The sequence below is a fragment of the Peromyscus maniculatus genome, chromosome 8 (assembly GCF_049852395.1).
Source record: "Peromyscus maniculatus bairdii isolate BWxNUB_F1_BW_parent chromosome 8, HU_Pman_BW_mat_3.1, whole genome shotgun sequence".
NCBI lineage: Eukaryota > Metazoa > Chordata > Mammalia > Rodentia > Cricetidae > Peromyscus > Peromyscus maniculatus.
This window is the reverse complement of record NC_134859.1, coordinates 50,690,917-50,707,450: the sequence shown is the minus strand read 5'-3', so window position 1 is coordinate 50,707,450 and position 16,534 is coordinate 50,690,917. Positions and strand designations below refer to the sequence as shown.

Sequence of the window (16,534 nt, the reverse complement as noted above, 5' to 3'; positions counted from 1 at the left end):
GTTGGTGGAGCCCACAGACAATAGAGAGCACACTGTCCCTGTCCTCTGGGGGAACTGCCTGGAACTTTAGGAAGTGCAGATGCCCCCTAGTGGCCTGTGGAGGATGTTCAGGGAGGAGAATGCAATCTCTTTCAGGGCCCTTTGAAAACCAGCCCAGGAAATTGTCCCAAATCTTATTTGTTTGGTTTTTGTTGTCATTTTACTTCTTGATATACAAAGGATCCCTGTCTGTAGCCCAAGCTGGGCTGGGACGCATGATCCTCCTGCCTCAGTCTCCCAATTATCGATACCTTCTCTGTAGACTGCAGTTTATTCATTGATCGTAGTGTGGGCTTCTTCTCATTATGTATCTTTTGTTTTTCTCCCCCTTTCTTATGAACTGATAGGTGCTTGCAATCGGCTGAAGGAAAGCGAATGTTACAAAAATACGAAGATTTGCTCTCACTGTTAGAAAAGTAAGCCACTCCTGCGATTGCGTCATCCCACAGATTGCCCCGACCTCACACCCGTGCCTTTTGCTGTTCACAGGGCATGTTCCATTATCAGCTCTGAAATTGTTGCGTTGTTTATGGTATAGCCAAGTTATTTGTGAGTACAGCATTCCAGGGCCTTGAAAACAAGTCTGGGGGGGGGGGGGCGGGGGGGGGCGGGGATGTGGCTCTAGTCTGGACGCAAATACGTTCCCAGTGTCACTTTCCTGGACCTTGTGGAGAGGCGTGGGAGGGCACACATGGTGATCTGAGAGGCCTGGAATGGCAGTCACTGCTCTGTGAACGGAAAGCAATAGTTTATACTGCAAGGAGTGAAAGTAGGTCTGGAAATACGTCCTCAGTCCTTTTTTTAGTTTGGTTTTTTTTTTTTTTTTTTTTTTTTTTTCCGAGACAGGGTTTCCCTATGTAGCTTTGCACCTTTCCTGGAACTCACTTGGTAGCCCAGGCTGGCCTCGAACTCACAGAGATCTGCCTGCCTCTGCCTCCCAAGTGCTGGGATTAAAGGCGTGCGCCACCACTGCCCAGCTAGTCCTCAGTCCTTTTAGGGAGAAAGTGTAAGGTTGCACACGGGCCTATAATTGTTCCTACTCTGAAGCCCAGTGGATCTTTTAGAAGTTCAGGGTCTACAAGCACCTCCTCCAGCAAGGTCCTGCCTTCTGCCTCTGCCATTGTTCTTTCTCCTGATTCTGGAGAATAGGGCATGGGCACAAAAGCTCAGGTTCTGATACTGCGTGCCGCTGGGTTTAGACAAATGAACTGGTGGCACCCCCGTCTGCAAGGAGCCCACACATCTACCCTTTTACTCTGTACGTATCTTAAGTGTGTCTTCTCTTCCTTGTCTCCACCACTGGACTCTTCTCAAAAGACTAGATCCACTCCAGCCTGAGCTGCCGCGGTGGCTTCCTGACAGCGCTCCCTGCCTCCATATTTGTGTCTCTTGGTGGTCAAATCCAATAATGTCACTATATCCCTAACAACTAAAAACCTCTCAGAGGTTCCCATTGTCCCCCAAGCCTTCCTTCCAGCTGAACCCTCCATGTTTTGTTCCCAGTTCAGTCAGGCTTTCTCACCTCCACACCTCACCACTGCCTTTTGATGGGAATCACCACTCTGCCTCTGCTCAGCCATGAGATTGAATAGAGAATTGCTCCATCCCATCATCTCCCCCATGAGGCTTCCATATCTTCCTCCAGCTCCTCACTTCTACCATCAGATGCCTGACACCCACTATAACTCTCTAAGATTGATTTTGCTGCACTGTATTATGGTAATCTTCCTGTGGTCCCCACCATTAGTTCTATTTATCTTGAGTTATTAATTCATTGATTTATTCTCCAAGCTCAGCACATGACATATGTCAGGTCAATGTGTGATGATTGAATAATGAATTCAATGCGCTCCTTGAAGGTTAGTGGGAGAGCCGTTGTTACCAATATCTTCTCTCTGTCTCTGGAGCTAATCATGACTTTCCATCTCACCCCCAAAGATCATATGGAATCTTCCTATTCTCCTCTGATTGCAGTGGTACCTGCAGTCAGACCAGTGGGCGCCTGAAGGTGTTGGCTCAGCCTGGCTGGATCAGACACTGGTTGCTTCTCCAATTTGTATTACAGAGGAGAACCAGGATCTGGAGGTTTGCAGGGTGTTTATGAGGTGGCTGTTGTCTCTGATTGCTGCAGGTATGAGAGAAGACTTTACGAGGACTGGTGTCAGACGGTATCTGAGAAGTCACAGTACAATCTCTCCCTTCCACTTCTGCATCGTGACCCCAACACAAAACAACTCTCTGTCAACTTTAGCCCACAGGTCAGCTGGGTGACAGGAACTTCCATTGGGGTTCCAGAAGCACTCACTTAACTACTGATTTCAAGGGTCAAGAGGCTTCTTAAAAGAATTTCAAAAACTACTTAAAGGAACTCATGCCCTGCACTTTCTTGTGTATATGTAGGATGAATCCTCAGTTGTAATAGTTTCGTAAGTTATCCATGTTCATGATCTTTCTCTATGGTTGACCAATGTATTTGATTTTGCACAACAGGGAATCAGATGTGAGTTGCATAATGACAGAGATACTTCCTCAGAAATACATTGCTAAGTGACTTTGCCATTGTGAAAGCATCATAAAGTGTGTATACAAGTGAAGAAAACTATGATGTTACTAGATAATGTGAACTTATGGGGCTGTGGTTGTATATGCTCTCTGTCAATGACCAAGTCATCATTATGTGCTTTTGAGTGCATTGTGAAGTATCTTTGCTCATTTAGTATCAAACCTTTATAACCTACCTCAAACACTTGCTTCTAATTGTTTGTTTGTTTGTTTGGTTTGGTTTTTCAAGACAGGGTTTCTCTGTGCAGCTTTGCGCCTTTCCTGGAACTCACTCTGTAGCCCAGGCTGGCCTCGAACTCACAGAGACCCGCCTGGCTCTGCCTCCCGAGTGCTGGGATTAAAGGCGTGCGCCACCACCGCCCGGCTAAACACTTACTCCTTGGGCAGGGTCTGAAGTACATGTTAGAGTTGTCACTAAGACCATGATGTGGCTTTGTTCTGTCTTCAAGGAATCCACAATCTAGCTGAAAATCAGAGTCTCAATATGTAAAAATCTGTCTTACTAGACAGCATATGAAAAATCCCAAAGGAAGGTCCTGCAGGGAAAGACCTGATCAAAGGTTCTCAACTAAGGGTGATTTCATCCCCTTGACAACATTATGTTTTATAAAACTTGGAGGGGCAATGAGTACCAACTAATGGGTCCGTGTTGGAGATGTCACTCATGCTACCTAAAGCACATTCACATTTTGACACTTAATGAAGATTATCGTCTTGTCCTCCAGAAAGACAGAACTTGGTCCTTCTCCTGTCAGTAAAACACATTCTGTTTCTTAATGTAGTTTCCAGACTATTGATACAAAAGCAGCTCCCCATCAATGTGCATACATTTGATTACTGGTAAAGGTAGGCATCTAGCATGTTCTCATTGTGACTTTGTATTTCTTGTGAATGGCTTGTTCTTTTGTTTGTATACATCTATGAACCATTCTTTAGTAGAAGTATTCTCCTTTCCTGGTAATTTGTTAGGGTATTTGGGGAATAATTCCCAGATAATGAGAAATAAAGAAAGTTGAGGGTGGTGGTACCTGTAATCCTAGCACTCAGGAGGTAGAAGAAAGGGGATTAATAGTTCAAAGCTATCCTCAGCTATGTAGAGGGTTGGCGGTCAGACTAGACTCCGTGAGACTATTTACCTATCTCTGTCTGTTTATCTATCTATCTATCTATCTATCTATCTATCTATCTATCTATCTAATCTTCAGATATTTCTCTAGTTTGTCATTTTATTACCTGTCTCATATTTTATGCATATAGTTTTATATCTTATGTTGTGGTTTTGTTTAGAACAGTCTGCCCTACCTCATATATTTTGCTTTTGATTTTTACATTGAAGATTTTAATATTCATCTTGATCATGCTTCAAAGTAAATAGGAAACAGAGTTCATTTTCCCAATGAATAGCTAGTTTGCCCTGCTCTCAATAGGACTGGCTGGTGTTCTCAGTAGGGCTGGCTGGTGATCTCAGTTTGGGCTGGCTGGTGCTCTCCGTAGGGCTGGCTGGTACTTGCAGTTGGGCTGGCTGATACTCTCAATAGGGTTGGCTGATACTCTTGGTAGGACAGCTGTTACTCTCAGTAGGACTGGCTAGTGCTCTCAGTAGGACTGGCTGGTACTCTCAGTAGAGCTGGCTAGTGCTCTCAGTAGGACTGGCTAGTGCTCTCAGTAGAGCTGGCTGGTACTCTCAGTAGAGCTGGCTAGTGCTCTCAGTAGGACTGGCTGGTACTCTCAGTAGGGCTGGCTGGTGTTCTCAGTAGGACTGGCTAGTGCTCTCAGTAGGGCTGGCTGGTGCTCTCAGTAGGGCTGGCTGGTGCTCTCAGTAGGGCTGGCTGGTGCTCTCAGTAGGGCTGGCTGGTGCTCTCAGTAGGGCTGGCTGGTAGTCAGCAGTGAAGAGCCCAGCTATCAGAAGGCAAGCTAGTGGCTGGTGCCTTTATCTGAGGAGATGGGGAGGACTTCGAGCTCTGTACCTGTTTTGTGCCCTGTGCTCATATCCTGTCAGGACCTCTCTGTGTTTCCTAAGGTCTCGTCTTCTGGGCTTTTCATTTTTTTCATTTGCCAATAAACCTAGGGGCTCACAGAAGTTCAGGGGACCTGGGTGACTGCTTTCCTCGACTCCTAGTGTATTAAAATACAAGGAAATATCAGATCAGGGTAACAGAAGTTCTGGGCTATTCTATCTGAGTCCATGCGACAGCCTTGGCATGGGCTTCTCTCAACCTGAGTAGCTTCTCTGTGGGTGTATGCATGACAAAAATACCGAAGTTTAGATGTTTAATCGCTGCATGCCTGTGGGGTATTCAAGCAGGCAATCCACCCCCAGGTGGCTGGCTGGCAGCAGGGCCTCTTCTCAGTAGCCACATACTCTTAGCTCAGGAAGCAGAGGCCTCTCCCTGTGGCCAGTGACTCCTTTCTCAGTGTCTCCTCTTCTTGCTCTTCCATTTTACACTTCTGGTCATCTTGCCGCCCTCCAAGTTATCTTCCTTCTGCTGAACACTTACTCTTCCTTCCCTGAAGCTGTATGCCAGGAACTGATGGGAACAGACGTTAACAAGAGGCCCAAGGCCTGTAGGCCCTGGAGATTCTTGGGTCCTTCCTGGACGCGGCTGCTTTCTTCTTGCTGACCCTGAGCAAATGCCACTTGTGTTTGCCTCTTCCCTCAGCTGATATCAGTGTTGAAAGAAATGAGCTATCTTCAGCCCACTGAAGTGAAACATGTTCCCGAGACAGCGGCAACCATGTTCTCCTCCAGGGAATTCTATCGGCAGCTCGTGGCCAACTTGGAGATGATGGCAAATTGGTACAACAAGGTTATGAAAACTCTGCTTGAGGTGGAATTTCCGCTCGTAGAGGAAGAACTGCAAAATATTGATCTCCTCCTGAGAGCTGCAGAGGAGACATTGAGCTGGAAAACAGAAGGTAACAGAGAACAACCTTCAGTCAGAAGGGAATGTGAGAGGACCCAGTGAAGTTAAAAAATCCTTTACTACCCACTCATAACCTGATTTGAGTTGGAAACACAAACCCGGCCTCTTTTCAGATACATTTGTTGGGGGAGCAATATATACAACCCAAATCATGTAAGACTGGCCATGATTTTTAAATCCATTCATTATAAAGTTTAATCTGAAGTGCAAAAAATTATAGAATAGAGAAGACAATTAAAATCAAGGTCCCCAGAAAACTTAGAGTTCAAAAAGAAGATCATAGTTAACTGGTGAAATCCTTAGAATATTCCATTAAACATGTTAGGACTTTACCCAATATGTAAAAAGGAATAGCATTTTTCAACACACAGCACTTTGCAAATTACTATGATCAAAATGTGATTAGTCCAAATACAATAATCAAATTTCTCTGGTATTCCCTAGCAACTATGATAATCCCTATGTGTGTGATAGCTAAGTACCTTCTTGTTTGTCTTACTGTATAAATCAGAATTATGGGAAGGGTTGGCTTTTTGATACAACCAGGAAGGAATGAACTCTGCTGGTAGTGAAGTAACCTGAAAAAGAAAAGGTTACTTCAGAAAAACCAGAAAAGTCTCCTAAAGCCTACAGGCATAAACTCCCATCATTCATAGCACACAGCCCTTCAGCTTTGCCACCACCATATGCCATTTCAGTTAATTCTCTTTCTTTTGGGGAGCAGGCACTTGGGATTATGTCATGCAAATAACCAATAGCATTCATGACCTGGAACAAAGAATTCAGAAGACAAAAGACAACGTGGAAGAGATTCAGAACATCATGAAAACATGGGTGTCACCAATATTTAAGAGAAAAGATGGGAAAAAAGAATGTCCCCTTTCTCTGGATGATCAGCAGGATCGCATGGAAAAATATTACAGCCTCATCAGGGAATCTGGCCTTAAGATTCACACTCTTGTCCAGGTAACAACCAGCTTCTTATACACAGTACCAAGAAGGGCATTTGAATGCTAAAAAGGAATCTGTGCATTAGAATAATCAATAGATGCTGTGTCTTCTGCAGGCAAGAATAAAACTTAAACAGTAAAATAACTAGAGCTAACAGATAACAGGAGCCCAAAATCAATGTGTCAGTATCAACACTGTCAAAATTAACTCACGTCTTACCCCTAAACCCTCAAACTAGAAGGAGATGGCAAAGCAGAATCCTAAATCATCCACTGTGTTAACCAGCCAACCCCCGCCCATGCAGCCTGGTGTGGCTTTACCGCATTATCCTTCTGACCTATCTTTAAAGAGCTCTGAGAGATAAGAGAGTGTCATGGCATCCCTGTCTTTGATCAGAAAAAGAAAGAATTCACAGCGCCACAGCTCATACAGCAAGGCTTTTTGTCCTGTGGTGTGGCCAGGACAGCCTCATGTTCCCCCATCAACAACTAAAGCTTCTCTGTGAATATTGGAATATAAATGGCCACCCGCCCCGACCCTACTGAAAAAGTCATGGACATTGACAGGTTGACTTATGTCAGGAATACATCACCATTTTACAAAGGTTCTGGTTTGAGACACAATTAAGATGTCCAGACATGAATGCTAATGATGACCAGTTAAATGAAGGAGATAATTGCCTAAATTATGCCATTTAAAGATAAACATTCTTACTTTATTTTTTTTAACATCTTTTGGTCCCAGATTTAGTAATTTTAGGATGTATTCATTTATCTTTTTTAAATAGACTGCTGGAATAGAAATTTAGGGTCTTGATGTTAGAACTCTCTTTCTTCCTTTGATGATAGCCCTTTGGCAGTGTGTTGGTTCCAAGCCACAGTCTTAACCCGCCTCACCTCACCATTCACTTCAGTGATTCCCCTGGGCCACTTTGTTAACCCATTGGTCATTTCAGAGTATGTTTTCTAACCTCCTTACATCTGGGGCTTCTCTGCATATCTTAATGGAATTTTCACTCTGTGGTCAGAGAGATGCTCAGAATTAACTGAGACTTGTTCTACATTCCAACCCACAGTCTGGCTGTGATTCTGTTGTTGGGTGTGGCATTCTTTGAATTAGAGATGTAATGGTACTGTCAGGAGCTCTGGAATGCCTTCTGGCCTTGTTGATCTATCTGTTCAATCAACTGATGGAGGTGGACTATTAAAATCTCTGTGATTGCCGGGTGGTGGTGGCACACGCCTTTAATCCCAGCACTCGGGAGGCAGAGGCAAGCAGATCTCTGTGAGTTCGAGGCCAGCCTGGGCTACCAAGTGAGTTCCAGGAAAGGCGCAAAGTTACATAGAGAAACCCTGTCTCGAAAAACAAAACAAAACAAAAATCTCTGTGATTTTAGATGTGTCCATTTAATCCTTTAGTCCTGTCAAATTTTTTATCTGTTGGCACAAGCTCACTTATAATTTACAATTATCATAACTCCCTGATGGACTGACTGAACCATCATGGTGAAAGTCCCTCTTGATTTCCAATAATACTCCTTCATCTTGAAGTCTGCCTTCTTCTGATAATAATGTAACTTTTCCTTCCCAATTCATTATTTCTATTATTTTAGCATTATCCATCTTCCCACACTTCTACCTTCAACCTATTGATTTCTCTATATTCAAAAATGTTCCCCTTTGTAACCAGAATACAGTAGAAGCAGTTATAATTTCTTAGATTTTTAAAAATTATGTGTGTATGTGTATGTCTGTTGGTATGTTTACCAGTTAGTGCAGGTGGCCATGGCGTCTAGAGGTAGCACCGGGTCCCAAGATGCTGAAGTTACAAGTGGTTGTGAGCCATCTGATATGGATGCTGAGAAGCTAATTTGGGTCTTCTATGAGAATTGTGTGTGCCCTTAACTGTTGAGCTGTCTTTTTCAGTCCAAGAAATGTGTTCCTATCAGTAACAATTCTCCTTTTTAATTGGAATCCTTGGATTGTTTAGTGCAAGATAGGATATAATGGTCTCTATTTCTGCTGTGTTCCTATTTCTTTTGTTTCTTTCTACCCCTCTGCTTTTCTGTGTCCATGACCTTGTGGATTCACATGTAATTTTCGGCATCCAATTGATAGCTCAGTTGCTATTCCAGCTTTTACACGATGGCCTTCCATTTCTAGGAGCTGATCGAGGTTTCAACTCAGTTTCATCCTGAGAAGTAGAGACCTTGGAAAGGGCAGGCCTACTCAGCCCTTCCCCCTTATGATGGTTAGCTTGGCTGGTCCACTTGACACAATCTACATTCACCTAGGTAGAAAGTTTCAAGGAGAAATAATCTCAGGTTGGCCTCTGAGCAAGCATGTGAGCAATTTTGTTCAAGAGGTTGCTTGAGCCCACCCTGAACATGAGTGGTTCAAGTTTGACAGGCTGGATCCTGGACCATATGAGCCTGTGAGAGCAAGTTGAGCACTTTTACTGCATACAGAATCCTGTGCAGTCTTGTTTTATTTCATATGTTGTGGCTTGGCTTTCATGCCTACACTGTGTTCCAAAAGAAGCAAGCCTTAATTGTATCTTTGTTTTCTCTGGGATGTATTGCCTCTTTTCAAGTTGCTTTTAATAGATGGCTGCTTAATCCTTTCTCAGTTTTCAATTTGGCTATGATGTGCCTGAGTGGCTCTTCATTGCTCTCACCCCACTTGGAGTTTACAAGATCTTTGGATCTTCTTTTTACCAGATTTGAGAAGATATTTTGCTTTCCTTAGTTGTTTAAATTTAATTTTGTTATTATTTCCTTAGTTGTTTTGTTTTGGGGGTCTCCCTATTTAATCCAGACTGGCCTTGAAGTCAAAATCCTCCTCTCTCAGCCTACTGAGAATTAGGATTGCAGGTGTATGCAAAACATACTTGGATTACTTGTTCATTGTTTGTTTTACAACTACAATGGTCTTGTCTAACCCAAAATCTACTCCATTTTCTAAGCCTGACTTTTTTTGTGTGAAACAGAAGTTTGTCACATAAAATAAGCCTAACCGTTACTTAGTGTAGAAACATACATCTTAACACCTGCAAGCCACTGCACATCATCACGTATTACAATTTGCATAATGATAGGCTTAGAGTCATTAAGAAAACCTTAAATCTACTTAGGATGTAAAGGCGTTGGTAATGCATCTTAAAAATTTTAGAGTCATGTCACTTAAAAGCAGGATCGTGAAATCATTAAGCTCCAGCAGGATCTGTAATGTGGCAGTGTTTCCTAAAGGGATAAGTGTGAGCCATTTAAGAGAGTCACCTCCCCGGGCTACCTACTGCCTTCTCTGAAAACATCAGCTCCCTGGAAAGAGGCTGTAAAGTCTTAATGAAAATGATGAAAAGCATATGGATGTCTGTGCTGAGCATCATTGAACACTTAGGTTTCCTTTCCTTGATGTCCAAACCTTGTTACCATGGTGATACTCAGGGTACCCTAGGTCGAGAAAAGAGAAAGGGGAGAGACAGAGAAAGAAAAGAGAGAGAGAAAGAGGGGGGGAAGAAGGAGATTTCTTGTATAGTTTGTTTTCTAAATTACTCAGTGTGATGATGTAAGGCCTTTAATCAATATCAAATGCCAACCATAGGGCACAGCCCATTTCTAAGGATTATCCAGGAAATGCTTTGCAGCCCTGAATTCTAGTCATCCTTCTGCCTACCCCACCTCCTCCTCTGATGCTCTCCCTCAGCAGTACGAGCAGTGAGAGTTGGCAAAGTACACGTGTGCTGCATTCCTCCTGAGAATCGGGCCAGATCCTATCCTCCATCCTCAGGGGACAGACAAGATCCCAATCTCCTTCACTGAACTGATTTTATGTTCCTCTTAATCAGTGGCTTCCCCATTTGACAGAACAGACTGTGAGGACATGCAACTGCAAACTCTTTGCAGAGAGCTTTGTTTGTGTGCGTTCCTATTGGCAATGATTTTGCCGGTTCTCCTGTGTTGTTAATATGGCTTACACCCTTTCTTATTTCTCTTGTAGGAAAACCTGGTTCTGTTTGCAGCAGACCCAGCATCTGGCATCTGGAAGACTTATGTTAACTACATTGATTCCATGTTGTTGGATGGATTCTTTCTGGCCATCGAGTGCTCTCTCAAATATCTACTGGAAAACACTGGTGACTACCAACTGATTGCAATGGGCCATGACTGGGCAGATAGCAGCAGCATCCAGTGCTGTATTAAAGTGAAGTGTGGTTGAGGTTTGCCAAAGTGCTGGGGTATTTTATGAGTGATACAGAGTAAACTAGCAAAGGGTGGTGCAAAAGGAAAACAATCGTGACTCAAATGTCACAGGACACACCAGGCTGTAAGATCATAAGGACCATAGCAAAATCAAAATGATTACTCCATCAAACTCAAGGTTCAGGAGAGAAGTGGCTGAAGCTGGAGCCATGGGAAATGGCTCCTAAGGACAGCTTCCTCTACAGTTGACTTGTGGGCAGATGGGGGGATATCCTGTGCCTTCAAGCTTCACATGTTCTAGCTCTGTGATTTTTGGGGAACACAGAGGGTTTGAAGTTACAAGGCAAAGTGGGGAAAAAAACAGAATTATATGTGAAAAAGAGACAAGAAGCAAGGGATAAAAAAGCTCTCAGAAGGAAGAGAAATGTTAAGAAGGTAACAGGCCATCTCTGAAGCTATTAGAAATAGGTAAAGGCTTTGAATTAGGGTGGACAAACTGGGGTAAGGTGAACAGAGTAAAAAAAAACCTTATAACAGCTCAGCTTGGCTAGTAAATGGTGAGTTAGAAAGGGCAGAAGAGTTCAAGATTAAAAATTAGACTTTCACATTCTGGTAGATTCTGGGTTGCCTAGCAGAGGTTGTGTTGAAGAGTGAGTCAAAGTACACCAGCAAAGGAATATTTTGAAGGCAGAGGATCAAAATGAGATGGGTGTTTAATGTCAGCTCTAACCAAGTACAGAGATCATATCAGCTAGCCAACAAGAATCCTGATACCCAGCCTGTGAGAGAGGAGACCCATGTTGAGGATGCAGACCAGAGCTGTGCTCAGCTCAGCACAGCTGCAAAAGTCAACTCCATGTCATTGTTAGCTGGACAGGCTGGGATGTAGAGTGTTGCCTCTGCCTGTAGGGAGCGGGGCTGCCCCAAATAAAAGAAGTACAGCAATGCACTCTGGGAGGTTAGTTTCTAGAGCCTGGGGCATGCAACATGGATGCTGAAACCTAAGATCTACCCCTTAGCTACCAACATGAGTGTTCTCTCCTTATTGGATGGGACAGACTTCTGATGTTGGAAGTTTGGGCAGCCTCCCACTAAACCCTTGCCTAGACCTAGGATGATGCCACTGCCACTTTAGGGACAGTGCCCACAGATGACATCTCAGGTTGGTGACTCTACCCTTGCCTAGTTGCTATCTGACTGTTGATATGGAATGACCTGATGTGCTGCTTGCCCTCTGATGGAAGAAACTAAAGGATGGAGAGTAGCTGCCAGGGTTTCTCCAAGATTACCAACTTAATAATCCCTTCATGAAGACCAGAAAACAGAGGAACACCTTTTATTCAAAATATGGTCCTTCCAAATTCTTTGAGTGGTGAATATTTTATAACAGCACATGGGCTTTACCACTGAGGCATTATAGGTAAAACGTAAGCCCAGGTATGCTGGTACACACCTGTAATCCTAGCATCTAGGAAGCTGAAGCAGGAGAAACACAGGTTTGAGGCCAGCAGGGGCTACATAGTAAATTCCAGGCCAACTGGGCTACATAGAAGGACCCTATCTCAAAACAAAACAAAATAAAAAACATGTTTTCACAGATAAAGACACTAGATTTGTCCTGTTGGGTCCATTTTTGCCTCCCTGAGTTGGGTCAAGCCTATATATCTCTATGGATTTTTTTTAAATCATATCTGCTCAAATTTTCATAAATAAGAAATTACATGCTACCTACACCACCAAGAATCACCTGGTAGAGCTTACCTGCTAAAGGACTGGTTTGTACCTCCATTGAGGAAGTGGGGTACTTTTCCTCCTGTCATAATGATGTCTGCATTTTATTCAATGTAGGGATTTTGTTTTTATGTTAGCCTGTGTGGCGAAAAGTCCAGTAGCTTTCAAATATTCTTCTTTCAAATCTTGTAAGTGCTGTAAATAAACCACATGCAGCTTTTTCTACTGTAAGACATATGATGTTTTACAGTAATGTGCAATGTGCAGTGACAGCACCTTGAATACCCTGACTGAAAAAAAATCTGAAATCCAAGCTCTTCTGAGCTACTAACCAAGCTCTAAAAGTTTTGTCTTTCATGCCATTTGAGACTTGGAATAAGAGTGTCCCGTGAGCAGACTCTGCTGCTAGGCTAACTCACCTGAAGTCCTTCTAGTGCTGAGCATTTCAGGCAGGTGATGCCCACCCTACTAAAAGATGAATTCCACAGGATTGTGTTGCTGTTTGTGTTGTTGTTGCTGCTGTTGTTTTCCTGGCTCTCCCCAGACATCAAGCCTGTGAGACTCTTGGCAAACTTCTCTCCCTTAGGTTAAAATGCACTTGTTGAGACCCTCCTGCGTCCCATAGTCCATACTCATTATTCGATCTTTGTGGTTTTCAAGTAAAATCTTAGTCTTACGTGGGATCTTTGAGGACCCTGTAGTTTTTAGTTAAAGTGAATGGCCAAGCTATGGTAACTAAAGCTCCATCCAAAATGTGATGTAAGGGATAAAGAAGCCCACCCCACCCCAAGTAATAGTCCATGAGAATGGCTGTTTTGTGGCAGGTTGCTCTTATTCTATAGCTCTGCCATTCTCTAGGGCTTGGACTCATTTCATGGTTGAGAGAGTCATGTCACAGCCAAGCTATAGTCTGTGAGAAGGAAGAAGGAATGTGTAGGAAAGGATCGCCTGAACCCTGGTGTCCCTTCCCATCTTCCCCTAGTCACAATATTACACATAACTCCGTTAGAGCTGAGGAAGTTGGTCACACACCCAGTTTGAGCTCTTTTGCTAGGAAATACAAGGGCGGTGGTTCAGTCAGGAGACTCTTTGGCCCACACTATCCATCACACAACACTCTCCCACTTATTTTCTACTCTCAAAAGATGCACAATTGTCAGTGGTTACCGGTAAAACTTTAAGTATTTATCTTATACATTGAACACAGTGCTTCATGTTATATTTTGACTTAAATCTAACAAGGCAACTTCGTCTAGCAAGTAATCAGGAATCTGTAAATGATTTATGCTGTTTTTAAAATTTTTATCACTGCAAGACTGCAGAATTAAAGTGATCCCCATGTTTATAGAAAAGGAACAGAAAATTTAGGGTTGTGACTTTTTCGTGTTCTTTACTGTGTGACTGTGGGCAGGCATACTCCACTCATGAAATGGATGAAGGTGGGCTCTTCTTCAGAAGCAGCATCACCCTAAGAGGCAGTGGAGAATGTAGAAGGAAACTGGCTTGGGTTGGTCGGTCACTGGAGTGTGCTCTTCAAGGACAACAAAGTAAATGTCCTGTGATACCCAAGAGAGCCCCACACAAAAACCAGGGCTTATTCAGAATGTCAGCAGTTCCCTGTGGAGACACACTACTACAGGGCTGCCCCCTCCCGCTTTCAGGCAAAATTTACATTGTCAGTTGCCTGCATTCTAAAGAAATGCTTGAGTCCAGGATTTAGGAAATGGTGCCTTACCCACTTGCCCCACTCACCGTCATTCTGTCGCTTTATTTTCCAGAGTGTAAGGCTGGCATCACCCCAATATTTGAAGCACAGCTCAGCCTTGTCCCTCCAGAACTAATTTTCCATCCATCTCTGGACTCTGGAGTGAAGGGGGGCTTATGTGACATTGTTGAGCATCTCCTTAGCAGCATTTTTGCAATACCATCTCTGGTACCTCGGCTATCCCCACACAGTGGCTCTCCTCACTATCAGGTACTGGACTTGCAAGCATCTGCCTTCCTCCACATCTGGAAGATCTCACTAAGCACAGGTATAATCTCCCTGCTGTTGTCTCACTCCCCCAGGGTGACCTGGAGGACATGGCTGACTTAGCCAGCCTACGGAGCATGGTCATGGAGAGGGTGCAGAGTATGATGACCCTCTGCTGTGGCTATCGGAATACCTTCAGCCAGTATGCTTACCTGTACGTGGAGGACAGGAAGGAGATTCTTGGTCAGTTTCTGCTCTATGGGCATGTCCTCACACCTGAGGAGATAGAAGCCCATGCAGAAGATGGCATCCCAGAGAATCCACCCCTCCTCCATCACTTTAAAGTTCAGATAGACTCCTATGAAAAGCTCTATGAAGAGGTGGTCAGCCTGGAGCCCACCAAAGTGTTTGACGGCTGGATGCAGGTTGATGTGCGACCCTTCAAGGCATCTCTGTTGAACATAATAAAGAAGTGGAGCCTCACGTTCAAGCAGCATCTTGTTGACTATGTCACTAACAGGTAACACCATTGTCCTAGCTACCTACTAGCATCCAAGGCTGCAGGGATGTCATGCTTGGAATCCTCTTTGTATCTTTCCCCACTGATTGATTGATTAAATTAAACAGCTTTTGACATTTTTAGTCTCTCTGACATCATGATAATTTCAGCCCTGTCCCTCCCTTCATTAGCCAGATAATGGTCTGTATTATTTTTCTTTTATGATGATGATGATGATGATGATGATGATGAGATTTTCTATTCATTTTACATACCAACCATAGATTCCCCTCTTCTCCCTCCTCCCACCCCCCAGCCTTCTCCCCTAACCCCTATTCCCACCTCCTCCAAGGCAAGGTCTCCAGTGGGGAGTCAGCAGACCCTGGTACATTCAGTTAAGGCAGGCCCAAGCCCCTCCTCCCTGCACCAAGGCTGCACAAAGTGTTCCACCATAGGCACTGGGTTTCAAAAAGCCAGCTCATATACCAGGGATGGGTCCCAGTTCCACTGCCTGCCTGGCAGCCCCCTAAACAGTTCAAGCTGAACAAACTGTCTTGCCTATCCAGAGGGCCTAGTCCAGTACCATGGGGGCTCCTCAGCTATTGGTCCACAGTTCATGCGTTTTCCACTAGGTCTGTGTTATTTTTCACTTGGTGCTCAGGGGTGGGAGGCACCTAGTAAGTGGTAAATAACATTAGAGACTATAGTCACAGATCCACACCCCTCACAATTCTGACTGTGAAATCTAAGCCTTGGAGGCAGAGGGGGTCTAATTTTATTTTAGATTTTATTTCTCACCACTTCCAACTTGTTCTAAATGCTCCGGCTGTGCAACGTGGGAGTCATTAAAGGCTCAGGCTCCTGTGTGCCTCTCTGTGCCATCTGATCCACGTCAGACATAGACCCTAAAGCTCTGTCTGTCCAAAGACCCAGACTACCTAGCACTGTATCCTCCAATCTGGATCACTATTCTCTGCATGGGCGATTGAATTGATTGACAGTCCCCTGGTCACTCCATCTTAGTCATTATCCCGAGAATCTCACAGCCATCGCCACTCCCAGTCTTGAGGAGTGTGTATGTGCTGAGAGGTTACAACCACTCCGTCCAGTAATCACCCTTGGTGTGTCAGATGACCTTGCAAGGGAGCCAGCCTGGCCCCGTTCCTGCATTCTGGGCTGACTTGACTCTGCTCAGTGCTGAAGCTGCCCCAATCCGTGGCCTAGAACAGTGAGCAAAAATGAGAAAGCAAGACTGAGTCATCACCCACCTAACAGAAGTCCAAGAGATTGCCAAGGTGATGCTTCAGCACTGTACAAAAGCCTTGCAAAGGACGTGGGGGATGGTTTGCACAGGTCACCAGGGTTCCCTTGGAAGCAGCAGCTAGTGTCAGTACATTTGGGAAAGCTTTTGCTCACCAAGGAGGTGGAGGCCAGAGGGAGAACGGCTGGTGGGTGGCTGGTGGGTTGCTCCTGGAAGAAGCAACATGAGGGGAAGGCTTTGTGGTCCTCCACTTGTAGGCCTGGTAACCCATAGACACTGGGCACCATTTAGAATGTACAGTTTATTTTTTTGTTAGTGTTCCCTGCTGTTACCTGCTGCTAGCCAGCCACTTCCCGCCATTTCTCCCCAGCATCACGATCTCCACTGAAGTGAC

The 16,534-nt window shown here is 44.3% G+C and overlaps 1 protein-coding gene across 2 annotated transcripts in view; it reads left to right on the top strand.

Annotated features, from left to right (window-relative positions):
- Positions 1 to 16,534, top strand: part of Dnah9 (dynein axonemal heavy chain 9) — a 356,165-nt gene that overhangs the window by 50,228 nt on the left and 289,403 nt on the right. The window contains exons 11-17 of one of the 2 annotated variants that reach the window (XM_006973518.4): positions 387 to 455; positions 2,171 to 2,297; positions 5,262 to 5,517; positions 6,250 to 6,491; positions 10,475 to 10,610; positions 14,187 to 14,383; positions 14,476 to 14,900. In XM_006973518.4, coding sequence (XP_006973580.1) covers positions 387 to 455; positions 2,171 to 2,297; positions 5,262 to 5,517; positions 6,250 to 6,491; positions 10,475 to 10,610; positions 14,187 to 14,383; positions 14,476 to 14,900 — 1,452 coding nt within the window. Of the gene's footprint in view, positions 1 to 386; positions 456 to 2,170; positions 2,298 to 5,261; positions 5,518 to 6,249; positions 6,492 to 10,474; positions 10,611 to 14,186; positions 14,384 to 14,475; positions 14,901 to 15,717; positions 15,826 to 16,534 lie in introns of those variants that run through there. The other variant, XM_076542621.1, reaches the window with a different exon arrangement.